The sequence below is a fragment of the Lucilia sericata genome, unplaced genomic scaffold, assembly GCF_015586225.1.
Source record: "Lucilia sericata isolate MDLA Ls3-8-SP2 unplaced genomic scaffold, ASM1558622v1 Contig000880F_arrow, whole genome shotgun sequence".
Lineage (NCBI taxonomy): Eukaryota > Metazoa > Arthropoda > Insecta > Diptera > Calliphoridae > Lucilia > Lucilia sericata.
In genome coordinates this window covers 14,803-33,338 of record NW_023994870.1, presented here as the reverse complement: position 1 = coordinate 33,338, position 18,536 = coordinate 14,803, and the positions used below count along the sequence as shown (strand labels likewise).

The 18,536-nt window shown below is 32.9% G+C and overlaps 3 protein-coding genes across 4 annotated transcripts; 2 read left to right on the top strand and 1 right to left on the bottom strand.

The window, feature by feature from the left end:
- The first annotated feature begins 291 nt into the window (after positions 1 to 291).
- LOC119608756 (ADP-ribose glycohydrolase OARD1) lies at positions 292 to 1,110 on the top strand. Its single transcript, XM_037963312.1, has 3 exons — positions 292 to 509; positions 570 to 744; positions 804 to 1,110. Exons 1-3 carry the CDS (start codon positions 391 to 393, stop codon positions 957 to 959), a joined length of 450 nt encoding a protein of 149 aa, XP_037819240.1. The 5' UTR covers positions 292 to 390; the 3' UTR covers positions 960 to 1,110.
- On the bottom strand, positions 990 to 4,174 carry LOC119608755 (ADP-ribose glycohydrolase OARD1). Of its 2 annotated transcripts, none has more exons than XM_037963310.1 (3): positions 4,149 to 4,174; positions 1,334 to 1,650; positions 990 to 1,274 (listed from the first exon to the last, which is right to left on the bottom strand). In XM_037963310.1, exons 2-3 carry the CDS (start codon positions 1,634 to 1,636, stop codon positions 1,128 to 1,130), a joined length of 450 nt encoding a protein of 149 aa, XP_037819238.1. In that variant the 5' UTR covers positions 1,637 to 1,650; positions 4,149 to 4,174; the 3' UTR covers positions 990 to 1,127. The 2 variants fall into 2 exon arrangements, with proteins under 2 accessions (XP_037819238.1, XP_037819237.1); XM_037963309.1 differs by lacking the exon at positions 4,149 to 4,174 and adding an exon at positions 3,447 to 3,719.
- LOC119608754 (uncharacterized oxidoreductase YjmC-like) lies at positions 3,164 to 16,791 on the top strand. Its single transcript, XM_037963308.1, has 5 exons — positions 3,164 to 3,297; positions 3,633 to 4,034; positions 15,289 to 16,044; positions 16,116 to 16,318; positions 16,403 to 16,791. Exons 2-5 carry the CDS (start codon positions 3,854 to 3,856, stop codon positions 16,559 to 16,561), a joined length of 1,299 nt encoding a protein of 432 aa, XP_037819236.1. The 5' UTR covers positions 3,164 to 3,297; positions 3,633 to 3,853; the 3' UTR covers positions 16,562 to 16,791.
- The last annotated feature ends 1,745 nt before the right edge of the window (positions 16,792 to 18,536 follow it).

Genomic DNA, 18,536 nt, shown 5'->3' with positions numbered 1-18,536 from the left:
TTGTAATGAGCAAAACCATCAGGAAACGTTTGCGAAAATGTTTCGCTCAAAACTTTTCAGTTTTGCTCCCATTGTTTTCTTTTCTAATGAGAAAATCGATTTTGTTTCTGTTTTACTCACTGCAAAGATCAAAACAAAACAATTGCAAACGTTTCGTTTAGTTTATTTTCGTACTCTGGTTGTAAGAATCAGACAGTGCAGCCAAGTTTTTTAAAGCAAAAAAATAGTAAAAAATCGCTAGAAATACTGATAACCCTTTTTTTCTACCGCTGCAAGCAAGAGTTTCAAAATCGCTGAATTATCAACACTGCAAATTTTTTGGCACCAAACAATGCAAAAATTAATTGCAATTTAAATTTTATAAAAATTTACCATCGTTTCCAATTTAAAATGAACTGTACTCTAAAAGAAATAAGTGGAGATTTATTCTCAGCTGATGAAAGTTTTTCCATGGCTCACTGTGTAGCCGCAGACTTAAAAATGGGCAAAGGAATAGCTGTAAAATTTCGGTAAGCTAAAAAAGGATAAACTTGAAAATTCCTTTAATAATTTTAAAATTCGATTTCCAGAAATAAATTTGGTCGTGTTCAAGTGCTGCAACAGCAAAATGTTAAACCCGGAGGCGTAGCCATTTTAACCGACAATTCCCGTTTCATATACAATTTGGTAACCAAACAAAGTAGTTGGGGCAAACCCACTTATCAGTCGTTGCACAGTTCCTTAAGTGCTATGAGGGAACACATGGTAAGTTGTGAAATATTTTATAATTGGTGTTAAACTGTTTGCTACTTTACCCTTTACAGTTAAAACACAATGTTACAAAATTAGCCATGCCTAGAATAGGCTGTGGTTTGGATGGTCTTGCCTGGCCCAAGGTTAAAGATTTAATTGAGGAAATCTTTTGTAATGATGTTGTTACAATTGTGATTTACAACTACGTGCCTCCCAAATCAGGTTAAAAAAGGTGTTTTATACGAAAAAAATAAGTATTTTAAAATTACAATATTCATTTTGTATTGTTTTTGTTATTCATCTTAAGAAATTATAAATATTTCAAATAATAATCTACAGTAAAATCTATTACAAATTCAATTTGTGTTCTATAATATAATTGCGCTTGTTTTCATTTACTTTGGCACAAAATTATAAACTACTATTTCCAAATCTTCTTTGTTAAATACTCCATTCAATTCGCTGCTAACTTTGTCCCATTCAAGGCCATCAATACCGCAACCAATCCTGGGTATAGCCAATTTGTGCACATTATTAGAACGCTGAAATTGCCATTAAATATGAGAATATTTTAAAGAAAATTTTAATTAAAATTGTTTACCATATGTTCACGCATAGCACTTAAAGATGCTCTCAAACTGTCATAGGTTGGTTTATCCCAACTTTGATCCTTGGTTACTAAATAATAAATATAACGTTCATTATCCTTTAGCACTGCTACTCCGCCGGTTTGTACATTTTGTGCGCGTAAGACATCTAATTGACCATAAACTTTTTTAAATACCACAGCAATACCGGCACCCATACCCAAATCGGCTGCCACGCAATGAGCCAAGCTGTAGTCTTTGGGAGCACTGAACAAATCTCCTTCCACCTCAGTTAGTTTATAATTGGTTGAGGACATGTTGCGTTTGTAAGCTGAAAAAAAGATAATAAGGGGTTTCATATAAACCTTCAAAAGTCTCGTATGTGTCGCCAGAAAAGGGTAAGTTCCCAGCAAAAACTTTCATTGAAAAGTAATGGGTTAAAAAGACGTTTTTCACTACTTGTTAATTAGACAAGAACTTACCAGTGTTGCTTACAAATAATTACATCAAGAAGTGTGTGCTTACAAATAGGGAGTTAAAAAGTGCATAGTTTTATACAGAAAATAATTGCTTATACAGAATACGAATCTGGAATTCTTGTTCATACTCACAACACTACTACCATGGTATTAGACAATGAACAAAATTGTGCTTTGAATAATAGTTTATTTCTCTGTGTGTAAAAACAAAAATAAAATAGAATGGTAAAACTTAAAAGTCTACTCTATGACTCAAAATAAAGTACGTATGTATATGATTATATATAAGTCATTATTAGAGTACTTAAATGTAATGCAGGCGGTATGTAGTATTCATTGAAATGTAAGTTGTTCTGTAAGTACAAGTTATTATCAAGTTTTTGCTGGACGTATACGTACATACACATTTTATTTTATTATTTATTCTCCACAACTCATCGTTTAATATATCAATTTAAAAAGTAAACAAAAAATAAAACACATTGTGTATGGTCAGTGACGTAATTGTGGGTAAATTGTCTATTTAGGGAAAAAGTTCATCGACACAGAATGCTTTGTTTTTTCCAGACTCTACACTTCTATATTGTAGAAAGTATAAGCAAATGTTTGAACGACAAAAAGAACGACAAATTCTGAATCCTGTTCAACTCCGTTGTCTCGATGTAACAAAATTTAACACAAATTAATTGTTTAGTATATTTAAAACAGTTAGTCTAAATACTAACTCATAGGTGAAGGGTATTTAAGATTCGGCATAGCCGAATATAGCATTCTAACTTTTTATATGGTGTATAATTAAGGCGAAGGATAAAATGAAGTATTTTTTAATTTCTCCATTGTTTCTAAAACCCAGCGGTATTGTTATTCCATTTTTTTTTTTTGTAAAACAATGCCCAAGCCCTTAAGAAGTCAAAGAGACCTGTCCTATAAATTAAATTATCTTTATCTTTTGTTAAAAAAAAGGTTTTCAAAATGACTACTTTGTAATGGCCATAAATCTTTTTTATAAACAAACATTCCAACTTGCTAATACTACCTGCTGATGGCGACTAAAGTAGTCATTCGTACCGGCAAAATATTAACAACACTATTCCATACGATTAGCAAAAAACTATGAGACAGCGCAGGTCTCAAAGCAACAAGAAATAAGAGATAAAAAAGAATTAAAAACAAAAATAAACAACACACGAAAATAGTCAAAAGCAAAAAATGAAAAAAACATAATCATTTAGAAATATCTATGAGGAAAAATATGCGAATTTGACTTGTTTTGTTGTTATTGTTATTATTATTACGTTACTTCACTAAAATGTCTAGTACGTACACAGGGAATACTTGTCGAGTAGTATTTCGATTCTACCATCGCACTTTCTGACTAGAGCTGCTGGCTATAGCTACAGTTCAAGACAGTTCAATTAGTTGCTGCGTTCACAGCACAACGTTTTTTGGAGTGGAGCAGAGCGGAGTGCTTGAGACAAGTTGTAATAGTTTGTTATTAGGTATTTTCTAATTTATAAATTAGTTATAAAATATTACAGCACACATTCAGTCATTCGTTCAGTGGTTCACTGGCAGCGTGTCGGAATTAGAAATAAATCTTACGCAAGCTTTAGTAACTAACTATTAGAGCTAATAAAGAATTACTTACATTTAAGGTTAACAGCAAAAAATTCCTGGTTCTTTAACAGCTTCCAACAGTTTGTATTATTTTGTTTTAAAGAATTGTTTGTTAATTTTATTAAATTTCTTAAACACAACATTTATTTTTTTGATTTACAATCGATTTCTTTGTGTCTTGTGCTTAAAATAAAATTATTTTTCCGTTTAAAATTAGAACAAAATATTAGCAACAACAAGAAAACTAAATCAAAACACTGAAAGTGTGCGAAAAAAGTAAATAGTACTCTGCCAGCAACTGAGCGAATAAGTGAGTGTTTAGTGTTGTCAAAGAAAGTGAGAAGAGAAAGTAGTAAATCAGCTGTTTTATGAAAACGGAAGTTTGCAAAAAAAAAATAACATAAATAGAGGTGAATTTAATATTACGTCAAACAAAAAATGGCATCCCTTAAATTACTCAACACTTTGAAGTCATCAAATCCAACGGTCGCCCTAAATGTACAACGTTCCTTATTAACAAAAAGTTTACGGAATCAAAAACGTTTTTATGGCCTCTCAATAGCAGTTCATAGTAATTTTCCTCAACAATTGTCAACAAGTGATCTCCCAAATAAATGTGGTAAGTACAAACATAATTGTTAAAGAAAACAACAATCATATAATATTTATTTTTATATAAATAAAATTATTATGTTTTTAACTTATACAACTGCGTGTGTATATGTGAAAATACCTGTGTATTGTAGTGGCGTGTGTTTGAATTTTAAATATTTTGCCTTGCGTGACCGTTATATACATATATTTTTAGAGTGTTTGTTCTATTTTATTTTGTTCGTCATTATTATATTGATTATGTTATGTTTTTAATTAAAGAAAAAAACAAGAAGTTCATAATAATAGTAAACAGCGATTTTTAAATCTTATCGTAATTTCAATGTCAAATGTAAAGGTTGTTTTATATTTACATGTAGAAATAGTAGATTTATTATTATGAATCATACGGACACTTGTAAGGCATAGAAACAAGTTCTTTGAACTTAAAATATTTACAAATCTTATAAGCAGTTATTGTAAAACATGAAAATATTGTACGTCCTGCGTCCATTTTAGGTTAGGTTGATAAGAGGATTTATAATACATCAAATCCTTGAAAATACACCTAGATCACTATCAGGCCAATTGTGCTATACTTTGGAAATGTTGGTAGGAAAAAGTTTATACAGTGCATTTGAAGGTGTTATCATCAGATGTTCGGAAACTTAGTTTCAATCCCCATTTTCCCAATTTACTAACCTTAGACTTGCTCATTCTGAGGTGTTTACTCGTCCTCTTCTCGTAATGCAAAGCTTGACCTACCTAAGATTAAACCTTATCACCTTAATTGCTTTCTGGCTATCGTTAAATATGTTAACCTCTATTGGCGCCATATTTCTTCTAATCCAGTTTACACCTTCCGTTATTTCCGAATCACATATTGCGCCTACGTACTAAACCACACTCACACAATAACACCCGCCCGCGGAACACCCCATTTATTTATTACTTCGGACGGATTTCAGCTTATTTGTTATCTGTCCTCTATTCACTACTACTATGTAGATTTAACTGTTTTTCTTCATCACGCAGAGCTCGATTTATAAAGCATATGTATGCATTTATTTTCCTTAGATTTAAGCATAATCTGGATAATGTTATCTGGGTTAATCAGATGATAGGATTGTAGTCTCATGAGATGTTTCGAGAATCTTATACATTTTAATGTAACATGTTCAGCGGTTTCATCGTATTCATACACTAAAGACACCATTGATGAATCATCATGACCGAAGCCCAATAAGTAACTTCTATAACCACCGTGTCCCGTAAGGAATTCAATTAAGTGATAGTTCATCTCTCCATGTTAGAGAGATTTGAATCATCCGAAAAGTCCAAATATTCTCCCATCTTCTCAGTCATTCCGCCAATGTTTTCTTTCTTTCAACATGATGTATGTGTCTTCTCGGAGTTTATGGATTTGTTCTGATTTCCTTTTGTTTTGCTGCTAACTCATGTGCGATAACGATGAAGGGGTAAATGCCCGATACTACGCGCACTGCTTCTATGAAGACTCTAAGGCAACACTCCTTCTGTGTATGGAAGACATTGCTTTTATAGATGCTCTACTAAGAGCCTGTTCCCAAATTGGTACCCCGTATAGCAGGACTGCGTTAGATACTCTTGAGATTAATAGGCGACGACTTTGACGCGGCTCATCTATATTGTGCGTTTGTTATGCCAGTAGCTTTCCGGTGTTTTGTGAAATTGAGTCTCCATTATTCCTAGATACTCGGTATCTAAGAATAATGGTTGATCTCGGTATATCCTACTTTGATCGTTAGATATTCTATCTTTCTCCCCCACTCCAGCACTAACTCTGTCTTGTGTACGGCCAAGTGTAGGTTTCATTGTAAACTGCCACTCCTTGGTAGTTCCGAGTGTTTCGTCCGCATATATTTTCACCTCGTCTATGAATTAACTGTGATTAAAACTGCGAAACTCACAGAAGATGTCGTCATTGCACGAAGTTCTGTGTAGAAACTAGTAATGATATTAGGTAGACGATAGTATATGTCTGTTTCAGGGTTTTAAATGCAGAACCCCATGCCAGTTTTGTCTCCCAGCCATCCGTGTAACGGATTCTTACGGATATTTGTTCTATTGTTCCGCTTTACTATGATCAGTGTCTTAAAGTCCCCGACAAATTCTATGTACTGCCTTCCTCAAAGCTAAAAATATACAATAATCTTGATGAGAGTTGATCAGCATCAATCTCCAAAATTGTGTTGGCGAAGGAGAAGAACCTCAATAGTCTATGCACAGGTGATAGGAGTCCTGCATGATTGTTTAATATTGCCGAACCCAGTGCTATCATAACAACTCCTTGAGAAATTATAGAGTAACAGGTTCATAAGCGCTATAAGTTCATGTGGCTGTAATACATACTAATTGAATTAGTCGGTAGTGGAACGCTGGCGATGTTACTGTATTCATATCAGATAAATTTCTCAACACAATATACCTTTGAATGGAATCTGCACTTAATTTACTTATTAAATGGTGGCTTTCCTGTGGTCTCAGTGTAAATCTAATTAATACGGAGCTAGTTCTTTTCAAGGTGCAAGATTGAAAACGTTAAGAATAGAGTCAGATTCTAGGCACTAAAAACGAAGTCAAGAAGAGAACTTATTGCCGATTTAAGCAGCCCTAAACTTTGCGATCAGACAGAATACCTGTAGTTTGTGGTATTCTCATAGTTGAGTGCTTTAGGAAACCCCTACTTCAATAGACCTGAATTCCTGAATCCCACTTACCTACTAATGTAACAAACAATTATACTGATGGCTGCAAGAGTGGTGGAAGTTTCTTGTTGATGGCAGTGGTATTAGTGTTCTTCAGGCAGAAATCTGTGTTGTCAAACCAGCAGCAAACTGGCTGAAGTAATATGGAATATCAGGGGATTATACACACATTTTAAATGAAAACTAAAAATATATTTTTAACTTAGCAAAACCTTAAGAACCTCGTGACAAAATGTACACGATACGCACACTTTCATTAATATGTAGTTCAATTAATTTAAATAAATATTTTGACACATTTTAATAAAAAAAGTCAAACAAATTAAATATAAGAGGAGGTAATAAATAAACGTTTTGATGAATTTTCAATTAAGTTTAATTTATTTACTTAAAAATAGTTTCGAATTAATTTAAATAATAAAAAAACACTATTGTTTTTCATATTTGGCGATATACCATTATATTATGTATTAAATTGAAAAGAAATTAATCAAACTTCTTATTAAATACAAATTGAACGCAATTTCAAAACTCCAAATTATAGAACAAAATAGAATTCATTAGGCTATGGAATTCTGTATTTGGTAATAGTGTGAATTGAATACAAAATTTTCGTCAACGATCTTATAAACATATTAAATAACGATCTTATATACATATTAAATAAAACAAACTAATGTATGATAGAAATTGTTCTGTCCAGTACTACTCAATCGAAATGTTTCAAGAAAAATGCTTGATATGGTATCAATAATTTTAGAAAAAACTTGACTACTAATCTAAATAAGTTTCCTAATTTATTTCGTTGTCCTTATCTACTGATCTTTATTTTGTTCTAGTTTCTTTTATAATGTTTACATAAAATATGCATTTTATTATAAACTTATAAATATTCTATCAATTTCCATACACGAGTTAAACATTTAACGATTAAATTCCTCTTTAAATTTGTTGTTAACTTGATATTGTTGATGTTTAAAGAGAGTGTTTTTATTTTTGAAATTAGTAAACAAAAATACACTCCAAATCTTATCAGTAAAATATAAAATAATTTACGCTTATGTTTAAATTATATTAAGACGATGATAAATAAGGGAAGATTTTAAAACCCCAAATAAAATATAATTAATTATTCCCAGTAGACAAGATCATTTAAGAAAATAGAAAGAAAATTTTAAACATTTTTTGATATTCTTCCAAGTATTTCGAGTAATTTGAAATCTATTGAAGATATAGGAAATAGTCTCAACACATTTGTCAATGATATCTACTTAGCATGCATGACAGGTTGATACAATTGTATTTACTCCCCAAACTGGAAACCACAGCTATGCGACAGCGAAGACTTGTAGTACAATTAGTCTTATGCTCTTTCAATTCAAAACTTTACAATATGATTAAAAGTAGAATATTAGTTAATTACTAAAATATGAGTATTGTAAAGACTAGACTATAGACTAGACTATAGACTAGACTTTAGACTAGACTATAGACTAGACTAGACTATAGACTATAGACTATAGACTAGACTAGACTATAGACTTGACTATACACTAGACTATAGACTAGACTATAGACTAGACTATAGACTAGACTATAGACTAGACTATAGACTAGACTATAGACTAGACTATAGACTAGACTATAGACTAGACTATAGACTAGACTATAGACTAGACTATAGACTAGACTATAGACTAGACTATAGACTAGACTATTGACTAGACTATAGACTAGACTATAGACTAAACTATAGACTATACTATTGACTAGACTATAGACTAGACTATTGAATAGACTATAGACTAGACTATAGACTAGACTATAGACTAGACTAGACTAGACTATAGACTAGACTATAGACTATACTATAGACTTGACTATAGACTAGACTATAGACTATACTATAGACTTGACTATAGACTAAACTATAAACTAGACTATAGACTAGACTATAGACTAAACTATAGACTAGACTATAGACTAGACTATAGACTAAACTATAGACTAGACTATAGGCTAGACTAAAGACTAGACTATAGTCTAGACTAAAGACTAGACTATAATCTAGACTAAAGACTAGACTATAATCTTGACTAAAGACTAGACTAAAGACTAGACTATAGACTAGACTATAGACTAGACTATAGACTAGACTATAGACTAGACTATAGACTAGACTATAGACTAGACTATAGAATAGAGTATAGACTAGATTATAGAATAGAGTATAGACTAGACTATAGACTAGACTATAGACTAGAATATAGACTAGACTATAGACTAGACTATAGACTAGACTAGACTATAGACTAGACTAGACTATAGACTAGACTATAGACTAGCTTCCAGGCAGAAGTACGAGCAATAACGGAATGTGTAAATTGGATTAGAATAAATATGGCGCCCACAGGGCTTAATATATTTACCGACAGCCAGAAGGCAATTTGTGCGATATCAGGTGATAGAATTAAATCTAAGACCGTATTGGATTGTAAGAAAGCTTTAACTGAATACTCTCCCAGAGGTAAGGTTCACATCATATGGGTACCAGCCCACTCGGGAGTAGTCGGCAACGAAAGGGCGAATGTAATAGCTTTAAAGGGTAGGGAGCTGGAGGCAGTTAACCTGACAAACGCGAAACCATTCGACGCAACAAAAGCTGAATTAAAAATATGGATGAGAGAATCCCATAAGGCCTCTTGGAATAATGAAACGGTGGGTAGAACCACAAAGATTCTATGGGGTGACCCTGATGAGAGCAAGACGAGAAATCTTCTCAAAATGAGCAAGTCTGAGGTTAGCATGACGGTACGTATTCTGAGTGGACACACAGGATTACGAGCACATCTATACAAAATTGGACGTGCGGATTCAGACGAATGTAGAGCATGTGGAGAGGACAGTGAAACTCTGGAGCACTTTCTTTGCAATTGTCAGGCATTCGTCGAAGTTAGATCCAAGTATCTTGGAAGTGATGTTATTCCGGAAATAACATTCTTAACCAACACCGATTGGAAGATTCTTAGGAATTACGTCCAGAAAACTGAGTTTCTGAACATGGAAAAATAATACATTCAGTGAACAATTTTTTTTTCTTTGAATTGGAGCGCACAACAGGCCCGATAGTGGCCTAGGTGTATTTCTTAGGATTTGATGTAGTATACATCCTCCTATCAACCTAACCATAGACTAGACTATAGACTAGACTATAGACTAGACTATAGACTAGACTATAGACTAGACTAGACTAGACTATAGACTAGACTATAGACTAGACTATAGACTAGACTATAGACTAGACTATAGACTAGACTATAGACTAGACTATAGACTAGACTATAGACTAGACTATAGACTAGACTATAGACTAGACTATAGACTAGACTATAGACTAGACTATAGACTAGACTATAGACTAGACTATAGACTAGACTATAGACTAGACTATAGACTAGACTATAGACTAGACTATAGACTAGACTATAGACTAGACTATAGACTAGACTATAGAATAGACTATAGACTAGACTATAGACTAGACTATAGACTAGACTATAGACTAGACTATAGACTAGACTATAGACTAGACTATAGACTAGACTATAGACTAGACTATAGACTAGACTATAGACTAGACTATAGGTATTAGATTTCTCGCAGATTGCAAAAAATGTTAAGAAACTACGTTCCCAACAGAACGGTAGGTAGGACCACAAAAAAATGTGGTGCCTCAAAAGAGAAGAGAACTCTCATTGAAGCAAGTTTAAAGTTAAGATGATGGTACGTATCCTAAATGGACATGTAGGAATATTATCACAACTTTTCAAATTTTAACTTGGTAAATATAGTGAAACCAATAGTGAAACATTGGAACACTTTCTCTCTCATTTGTCGTTTATACTTAGCATATTACATCTATATTTACATTTTCGGAATCCACAGAAGATAATTCCTTTTTAAAAGAGATTCACTCACCAGGCAGATAGGACATTCCAATGACGTAACAGATTTTACCAAACAAGTTGTTATAACGTTTCAAATATGGCCAAAAACGGAGAATTTTTAAACTTCCGAACACAATATCTCAAAAACCTTTAGAAATGTATACTTTGTTGTTAGGGTTTGGACTTTTTTTAAATTTTTGTTGGCCTGTGTTATTTTAAAATTTTAACATTTGCTAAACAAACATAGATAAATTTATAACTTTTTTTACACTCTCTGTTTGAGGAGACAAATAGGTAAATAATAAAATTAACACGAGTATATTATTTAGCATTTATTGTCAATATTGTAATTCAATACGATTTTAACACAGTTTATTATTATCTTTCCATATTTATATCACTACACCATTTTCAGCTATATTTAAAAAAAATGTTTTTTTAAATAAAAAAAATGATATTGAAATCTAAAGCAAAATTTCAAAATACGAGAGCAAACAATTTCTTTAAATTACTGGTAATATAATGAGAAATACTGAAATGAAACTATACAATTTCTAAACTACAAATGAGCATTTTTTGAAATATAAAAAGAAATGGTGTATCTACTCTTAAAACGTGTGTGTTAAAACAAATTTTCCTTTGTAGAGAAAGGTAAAAAAAGCTATATGTGTAAAAATTTACTAAGAGTGCAGGAACACAGCTATTTAAATCCTAATATTTACAAAACACTTGCAAAATCTATGGAAATAAGTAAGAAGACTGTCAGTTGAATATGAAACGTCTACTAAATAAGTACATAATACATTCTCATTTCTATAAGAAGAATAATGTAAATTAGAAACGATTAAAAAAAGAGTATTATTTATTTTTTTTTTTTTTTTGAAAAATTGTTGTAAAATGCATTATTTGTGATAATAGCAATAGAGTGAAATATTTTAAAAATATTAATTTTGAAATAATTTAAGAAATATATACATATTTACGTCTGCCCACTTAGTTAGTAACTTGGAAATGAGGATTTATACTACATCAAATCTAAAGAAGAACATCTAGGGCCTAATCGGGTCTGTTGTCACCAGTGTCTCTGGTGGGAATCGAAACCTACTAACCTCTGGTGGGAACACTAGCTACTAACATACCGGAGACAGTTAGTAGGATCGGATTAAACAATGATATTCAAAAATTACAATGGCTAAAATGTTATAAACTCTGTGACCAAAGTGTATCGATTCAGAATTTACCCATTATATCTGATTTTCCAAATAACTTTGCCTAAAATTCTAGACGCCTCGTTTTTCGCATTTTGGAGACTTTATAAGGGAAAATATTAATTTTTTCGATTTAATAAATCTCAAAGAAGGGACAAGTTAAACTTTTATTTTGAAGTCAGTGCGAAGGACTCTGAGATGACATAACAAATTTTATAAATTAAAGTAAATTCACTCTGTTTATAACGTCTCGAATACGGCTAGATAGGCGTCAGATTCAGCGTATCACTTAATTATACTCTAGTCCCTGAGTTTTGCCTTAAATATGTATGATTAGTTAGGTTAGGTTAGGTATTCAGGCTGCAAAGACGCACACTTGGGTCCTGTTGGTCCCTTTGTGATACCTGTAAAGATAATAAAATATAAAAGAAAGAGAGTAGAGGATAGTAGAAGATAGTTTAGGATTAAGTCATAGAAGAGAAATTGAAGTGGAGGAGAAGATTGAGAGGTCTGTCCTTGTGGACTAGTGAGTGCCTTAATTATGGCTTGGTGGTCCTAAAACCAGTTACTGTGCCTGATGAAGGCATTTATGTTATCCAGTCCTAGACTGGATAGTTCTGACAAATCATCAAATAGTCGTTTTCCTAGATATACGGATCGAGTGTCCGCTAGCGCAGGGCATTGACAGAGAAGATGTTCGATAGATTCTTCCTCCTCTTCGTCTTGACAACTTCTACAGAAGTCGTTGTGGGGAATTCCAAGTCTTCTTGCATGGTTTCCCAATAAGATATGCCCCGTAATGACAGCAACAAGGTTGCTGATATGAGGGCGGTTTAGTTGCAGAAGATATGACGTGCGTTTACTGTCCAAATTTGGCCATATCTTCCTGGTATTGATACAAGTTGGTTCATTACGCCATCTTGTCTGAGAAATTTCATAGAACTTTCCATCTATTATGGTCTTGCAAGCTTTTAGCGGTATTCCGCAAAAGATGTCTATGTCTCTGTCGGACATTGAGGCTCCTAGTTTCGCTAATTCATCAGCGATATAGTTGCCAGTCAAATCCCCGTGTCCCCGTACCCATTTGAGCACGATTATTGAATGTCTCGCCATCCTGTTTAAGGATGCCCGGCATTCCTGGACTAGTTTAGATGTAGTATATACACCAATCAGGGATTTGATAGCAGCTTGGCTATCGGTACAAATTTGAATATCTCTGTTTGATATTGCTTTCCTATGTATGATTAGTTGCTTTCCTAAACATTTGAATGCAACATTAAAATTGTATCTACATTAGGCAGTTAAAGGCTGGGAACATATATTACTCTTCATGGCAACAATGTCACGTATTCCTAAAACAAACCTTGCAAATTTTGAAAGTATTTAGCACTTCTTAAGTTGTGGGTTTTACAACTAATAAGCAATCAGTCTATTTAATCCACAAGGTTAGACTATAGATGGACCTACATTTACCGCTCAGATGGCAACTTTGTAATATGTTTCTATCGGATCATGATCGCCAAAACACCAATGCTCTGCACTTTCATTTTCCTATTCATCATTACAGTTGGTATATAAATCATTGTATAAAGGAAGTTGTAGCCTCTGCGCATGTAAACCCCAGTGGTCAGTGTCCTGTTATGACCGCGAAAACCGAAAACCGAAAATTTGTCCGTGTCATATCTATTCTAGGCCAGATTTTTCTGGTTTCTAAGCAGGTGGGTTAATTTTCCCATCTTCTTTGTGGTGTACACATTCTCTAGGGATTTAGTAGCTGCGTTGCTATCAGTAATGCAATGTGGATTTCCCTATTAACTTCAAAAAGTTTATTTAATATATTGTATTGCATTTTTAGAAAACTGTCAAGGTATTTGATTAGATTGAATTCTTTGAAACTTTGATTGAGAAAAAACGCAATTTATTTGATATTTGTAGAATTTTACTGCAGTTTTTAAAAACTATTATATTTATAAGTAAATATGTAATTGTAAGCATGTTTTTTTTCTAATAAAAACTATTAACAATTTAACAATGAATTAATTGTTTAAGCATTATAGCTGCAGCAATAAATTGTCGTCAATGAATTTAATAGTATAATTAATACTACCCAATAAACATCTTAACTAAATATTCAATACGATACTTATTATAACGATAAGACTTAGTTAATAAAAACTATCATAAGTGATAGTCGTTCTCGAACCAAAAACGATAGTATTTACTTACTTAATTATAACTCTCCTTATGATATCGCTTTTCTATGAAATTATGATATTGTTTTCGCTATCGCAATTTCCAAAAATAACGAGAGTAAAATCGTGCTTTAGATTTTATTCTGATTGCTATTTAGTATCAAAACTTTTATTTTTTCCTTAAAGATATCGGTCTTTTTAATCAAATAACCAATTAGTCTCTTAAAAATGTCCAATTTGTCTCCAAATTCTAAACAATAATTTGCTGTAAAATAAGAAAAAGGGTAAATGAACTGAAACAATTTATTACATCCAATGTCAAGAACAAATTTCTAAAGTTTATTTTTTCTCAATTCTTATCCAATATAAACAATTAATTTAAGAAACAACACATGAAGGTCAATATCAGCTGATAGAGACAACGAGTTAGTGACTGTGTGGGGTGTGTGGGGTATGTTAATGGGCGGTGGGGCTTGTGTGGACAAATTTATCTATATGCATAAATTCTCCCTCCTGATATACCGGCTTATTTACGACACGACTAAAACTGAATGCTACCAGCAAAATAATCAAAATATTAATATTTGTTTTCTTTTTATGAGTGTTTATTTTTATACGTAAATGTCTAAAGAAACTGGTACTATATTTTTCCAACAACAAAAAATATTATAATATAAATATGTATGTATATGTAAGACCGATCTAGCTGGCAATCTAAACAACAAACATTTTTTATTATTATTATTGGCACATGTGTTTTGTATTGTTTTTGTTAATTTCTGATAAGAATTTTAAAATCGTAAAGCTTTTTTTATTGTTTTGTTTTGTTTTTTAATTTTGTTGCCTTTTGTTTTTATTTATTTTCCATATCTAACTGATATTTTAATGTTGATCTTTTAAGTAGCAAAAAAATGTTCTCTTTGTCCTAGGGTAGTTTTTTTCTCTTTGAGTGTATTTATTAAATCAGAAGAAATGAGTGACATGCCTCTTTTTTATGCCCCTTAAAGCTACAAGCACAATTGTCTGGAAATGTTCTAACAATATTTAGTTTGGTAGAAGATTGATATTTCAGTTCTTGATTAGTTGTTGGCGAACAATTGTTCAGAATAGTTTCGCAGTTCAACGGCTGCTTGTTCAAACATTCGAAGGAAGTGTTCTAATTCCGTTCTATTTTTTGCTATTTTATAGATATTTTAAATTTACAACAAAGAAAAATGTCGTCGTCAGTTGGGGAGAAGCCAAAATTAGTGAAGGTAGAGGAATCCAGACGTTTTATGATCGATTGTTTTAAGGCCGTCAATGTACCACAAGAACATGCTGAACAACAGGCCGATTTATTGGTGGCAGCCGATTATCGTGGTCATTTCAGTCATGGCATGAACCGTTTGGAAATGTACCTCAATGATTTGAGTATTAACTCTACAAATGGTGCTGCTGTCCCCACTATTCTTAAGGAAACCCCCTCTACCGCCTGGGTGGATGGCAACAATGGTCTTGGTGCTGTTGTGGGCAATTTCTGTATGGATTTGGCCATTAAGAAGGCTAAACAAGTGGGTGTCGGTTGGGTTTGTGCCAAGGGCTCCAATCATTATGGCATGGCTGGCTGGTATCCCATGAGAGCCATGAAAGAAGGTTTAGTTGGCATGTCCATGACCAATACCTCTCCCTTGATGGCTCCTACCCGTTCTAAAGAGGCTGCTTTGGGTACAAATCCCTTGTCTTTGGGTGTTCCCGTAAAGGATGACAAATTTTTGCTTGATATGGCCACAACTGCTGTTGCTGTTGGTAAAATTGAAATCCAACGTCGCAAAGGTGAAGCTTTGCCCCATGGCTGGGCTCAAGATCCTAATGGTGCTGAGACTACCGATCCCGATTTGGCCTTCCAAACTGGCTGCCTTATGCCTTTGGGTGGTGCTGAAATTAATTCTGGCTACAAAGGTTACGGTAAGTTTTATATTCTTATAAATGTTATTACTTTAATAAATTAATTTAATAAAAAAAATTCTTTGCCTTAGGTTTGGGTGCTTTAGTAGATATCTTATCGGGCGTTATGTCTGGTGCCAACTACTCCACCAAAGTACGTAAATGGACTCATGCTGGTGCTAATTCTGCTGCTGATTTGGGTCAAGTTTTCATTGCTGTCGATCCCAATTGCTTTGCTCCCGATTTCGAAGATAGAATGACTGATTTCAATGCCCGTTTGCGTGGTTGTAAACCCGTAAGTATACGAGTTTTTTTTTGGCAATCATCAATTTTTTTATTTTCCAATTATTCTTGTTTTATTGTTATTAATTATACACAGACTAATCCCGAAAAACCTGTACTTGTTGCTGGCGATAAGGAATCATTAAATATGAAAGCTGTCGATGCTGCTGGTGGTATTCAATATTTACCCAATCAATTACAAACTTGCGAAAGCTTATCTAAACGTTTCAATGTCAAACCTATGAGTTTTGCTTAATTTTATTTATTAACGTCCCCCACCGGTCATAAATTTTATTAATTTAATTTGTTTTTGTTTAAATTTAATTTTACGTAATATTTTTTTCGTCTTTAAGCATTTAATATATCATAGCTTTACGCATTTCTTTTAAATTTTTTATTAATTGATATTTTTGTACAAATTATTTTGTACAGCATTTTTGTATATTGTTTAAAAAAAATAATAACTATTTTTATAAGAATTTAAACGAGATCTTTAATTTTTTATTTATGAAAATCAAAATACATATCAAAACAAAAAAATAATAAAATTATTGTTAAATTAAACTATACTAAAAAATGGATAGAAACATTTTAAAATTTCATGTTAAAATTTTTCATAAAAAGCATTCATAATTGGTATCATGATAAAAATAAGAAGGTAGTGCCAATCAAAAATTTTTCATTTAAATAAGGATTTTTGAAGTTTCTCTTTTTATTAAAATTGAATGAATCAGATGTAGAATTTCAAAAAATAAAGAGAGATGGACACTATCTTCTCTTTTTCTACTATGATTGGTATGTATGTATATGTATATTTTGATTTCAGTAGATTAGAAAACCTAAAAAAGTTGTTTTTGCAATACTGGAACATATCTGCTATCTAAAGTATATATCTGTATGATCAATTACACTGGCCAACAAACCCTGATCTCAGAATTTTTCCATCACATCAGGTTTTCTTAATTTAAGTTTGAAAAAATCCTATTTTAGCCATGATCGAGAGTAGCCAGATACAGCACTGCTCAATCCTTTTCAAAGGAAGTCGGTAACATCGCAAATAGATAGTTTGTCGGATGTCCCCTAATGCTGGACATAGAAGACGGTTAATTAATTCCTAGTCATTGTACAGTATTACAAGTCTCATAGTATGGTTATCGAATTAACAGTGCCTTGTGATGACAGCTGTCATTTTGCAGAGTTGGGATCGGCTTTGTTTCAGGAGATAGTCCGTCAGTTTCCTATCAAGCGTTTGCCATATCTTCTTCGTTTGAATTCAAGTTGATTTATATCTTCTTGTCGCCTAAGAGAGTTCGTAGTACATGTTGTGTATGCTTTTTTTGAATAGCCTTAACGGAGTACCACAGAAATGGTCTATCTCCGAATCGGAAATTTGTGAACCTATTTTCGCGATCTCATCAGCATTCTCATACCCATACAAGTATGATGTTTGAATGTCTCGCCATTCTTTTAGAGGATGTCCGGTATTCTCGGACTAGTCGTGATGTAGAGAATACACTTATCACTGTCGGTAAAGGTTAGGATATCTCTGTTCGAAATACTATGATAGAAAAGCAAGTTTGCTGTTCTTTTTATGGCTGATATCTCGACCTAAATTGGACTACAATCATTACAGATTCTAACAGTAATCGTGACTCAAAATTCTGGAATGAAAATGGCTTCCCTCTCTTTATTTCGAGTATTCCGTGTACACGGATAGACGTCATGGAGAGCGATCTTACTCCAGTCTCGCCTTTTCAGAGATGACGAAACCATCTCTGGGGGAAGGATTTGGTGATATTGCTTTAATATTGTCCATTGCATCAATATTGTACAGTCGGAAAGTGGGAGTACAACTCTGTTCAGATGAGGTAGTGTGAAAGAGTCGATCTTATATTTCTTGGCGGGGATATTGCATCCATATTGTTCAGCAGGTTTAATATACTCTTGGTTGGTTGGTAGTTCAGGCTGCAATAGATGCTCACGTGGGTCCTTTTGGTCTCTTTGTGATACCTGTAAATATATTAAAAGAAAAGAGGAAGAGGACATAGAAAGTTATGGTAAGAGAGATAGTGAAGAGACATTAAGGGGTATTAATATTTAAGGTATAAGTTAGACAGAGAGAGATTAAAGTACATAAGCGGAAAAGAGTCTCGGACTCGAAAAAGCTACTAATCAGTGCTATTTGAGTTTGTCTCGTCAAACCAACCGCAATGCCTGATAAAGGCGTTCAG

Excerpts from the sequence above, each read along its gene's own strand:
- LOC119608756 (XM_037963312.1), top strand. The coding sequence starts at position 391 with ATGAACTGTACTCTAAAAGAAATAAGTGGAGATTTATTCTCAGCTGAT. Across the intron at positions 510-569 it reads GGAATAGCTGTAAAATTTCG|AAATAAATTTGGTCGTGTTC; the intron begins GTAAGCTAAAAA and ends TTCGATTTCCAG. Across the intron at positions 745-803 it reads GTGCTATGAGGGAACACATG|TTAAAACACAATGTTACAAA; the intron begins GTAAGTTGTGAA and ends TACCCTTTACAG.
- LOC119608755 (XM_037963309.1), bottom strand. The coding sequence starts at position 3,558 with ATGTTGTGTTTAAGAAATTTAATAAAATTAACAAACAATTCTTTAAAA. Across the intron at positions 1,651-3,446 it reads TTTTGCTGTTAACCTTAAAT|CTTACAAACGCAACATGTCC; the intron begins GTAAGTAATTCT and ends TCTTTTTTTCAG. Across the intron at positions 1,275-1,333 it reads GTGCTATGCGTGAACATATG|CGTTCTAATAATGTGCACAA; the intron begins GTAAACAATTTT and ends TGGCAATTTCAG.
- LOC119608754 (XM_037963308.1), top strand. The coding sequence starts at position 3,854 with ATGGCATCCCTTAAATTACTCAACACTTTGAAGTCATCAAATCCAACG. Across the intron at positions 4,035-15,288 it reads TGATCTCCCAAATAAATGTG|ATATTTTAAATTTACAACAA; the intron begins GTAAGTACAAAC and ends GCTATTTTATAG. Across the intron at positions 16,045-16,115 it reads TTCTGGCTACAAAGGTTACG|GTTTGGGTGCTTTAGTAGAT; the intron begins GTAAGTTTTATA and ends TCTTTGCCTTAG.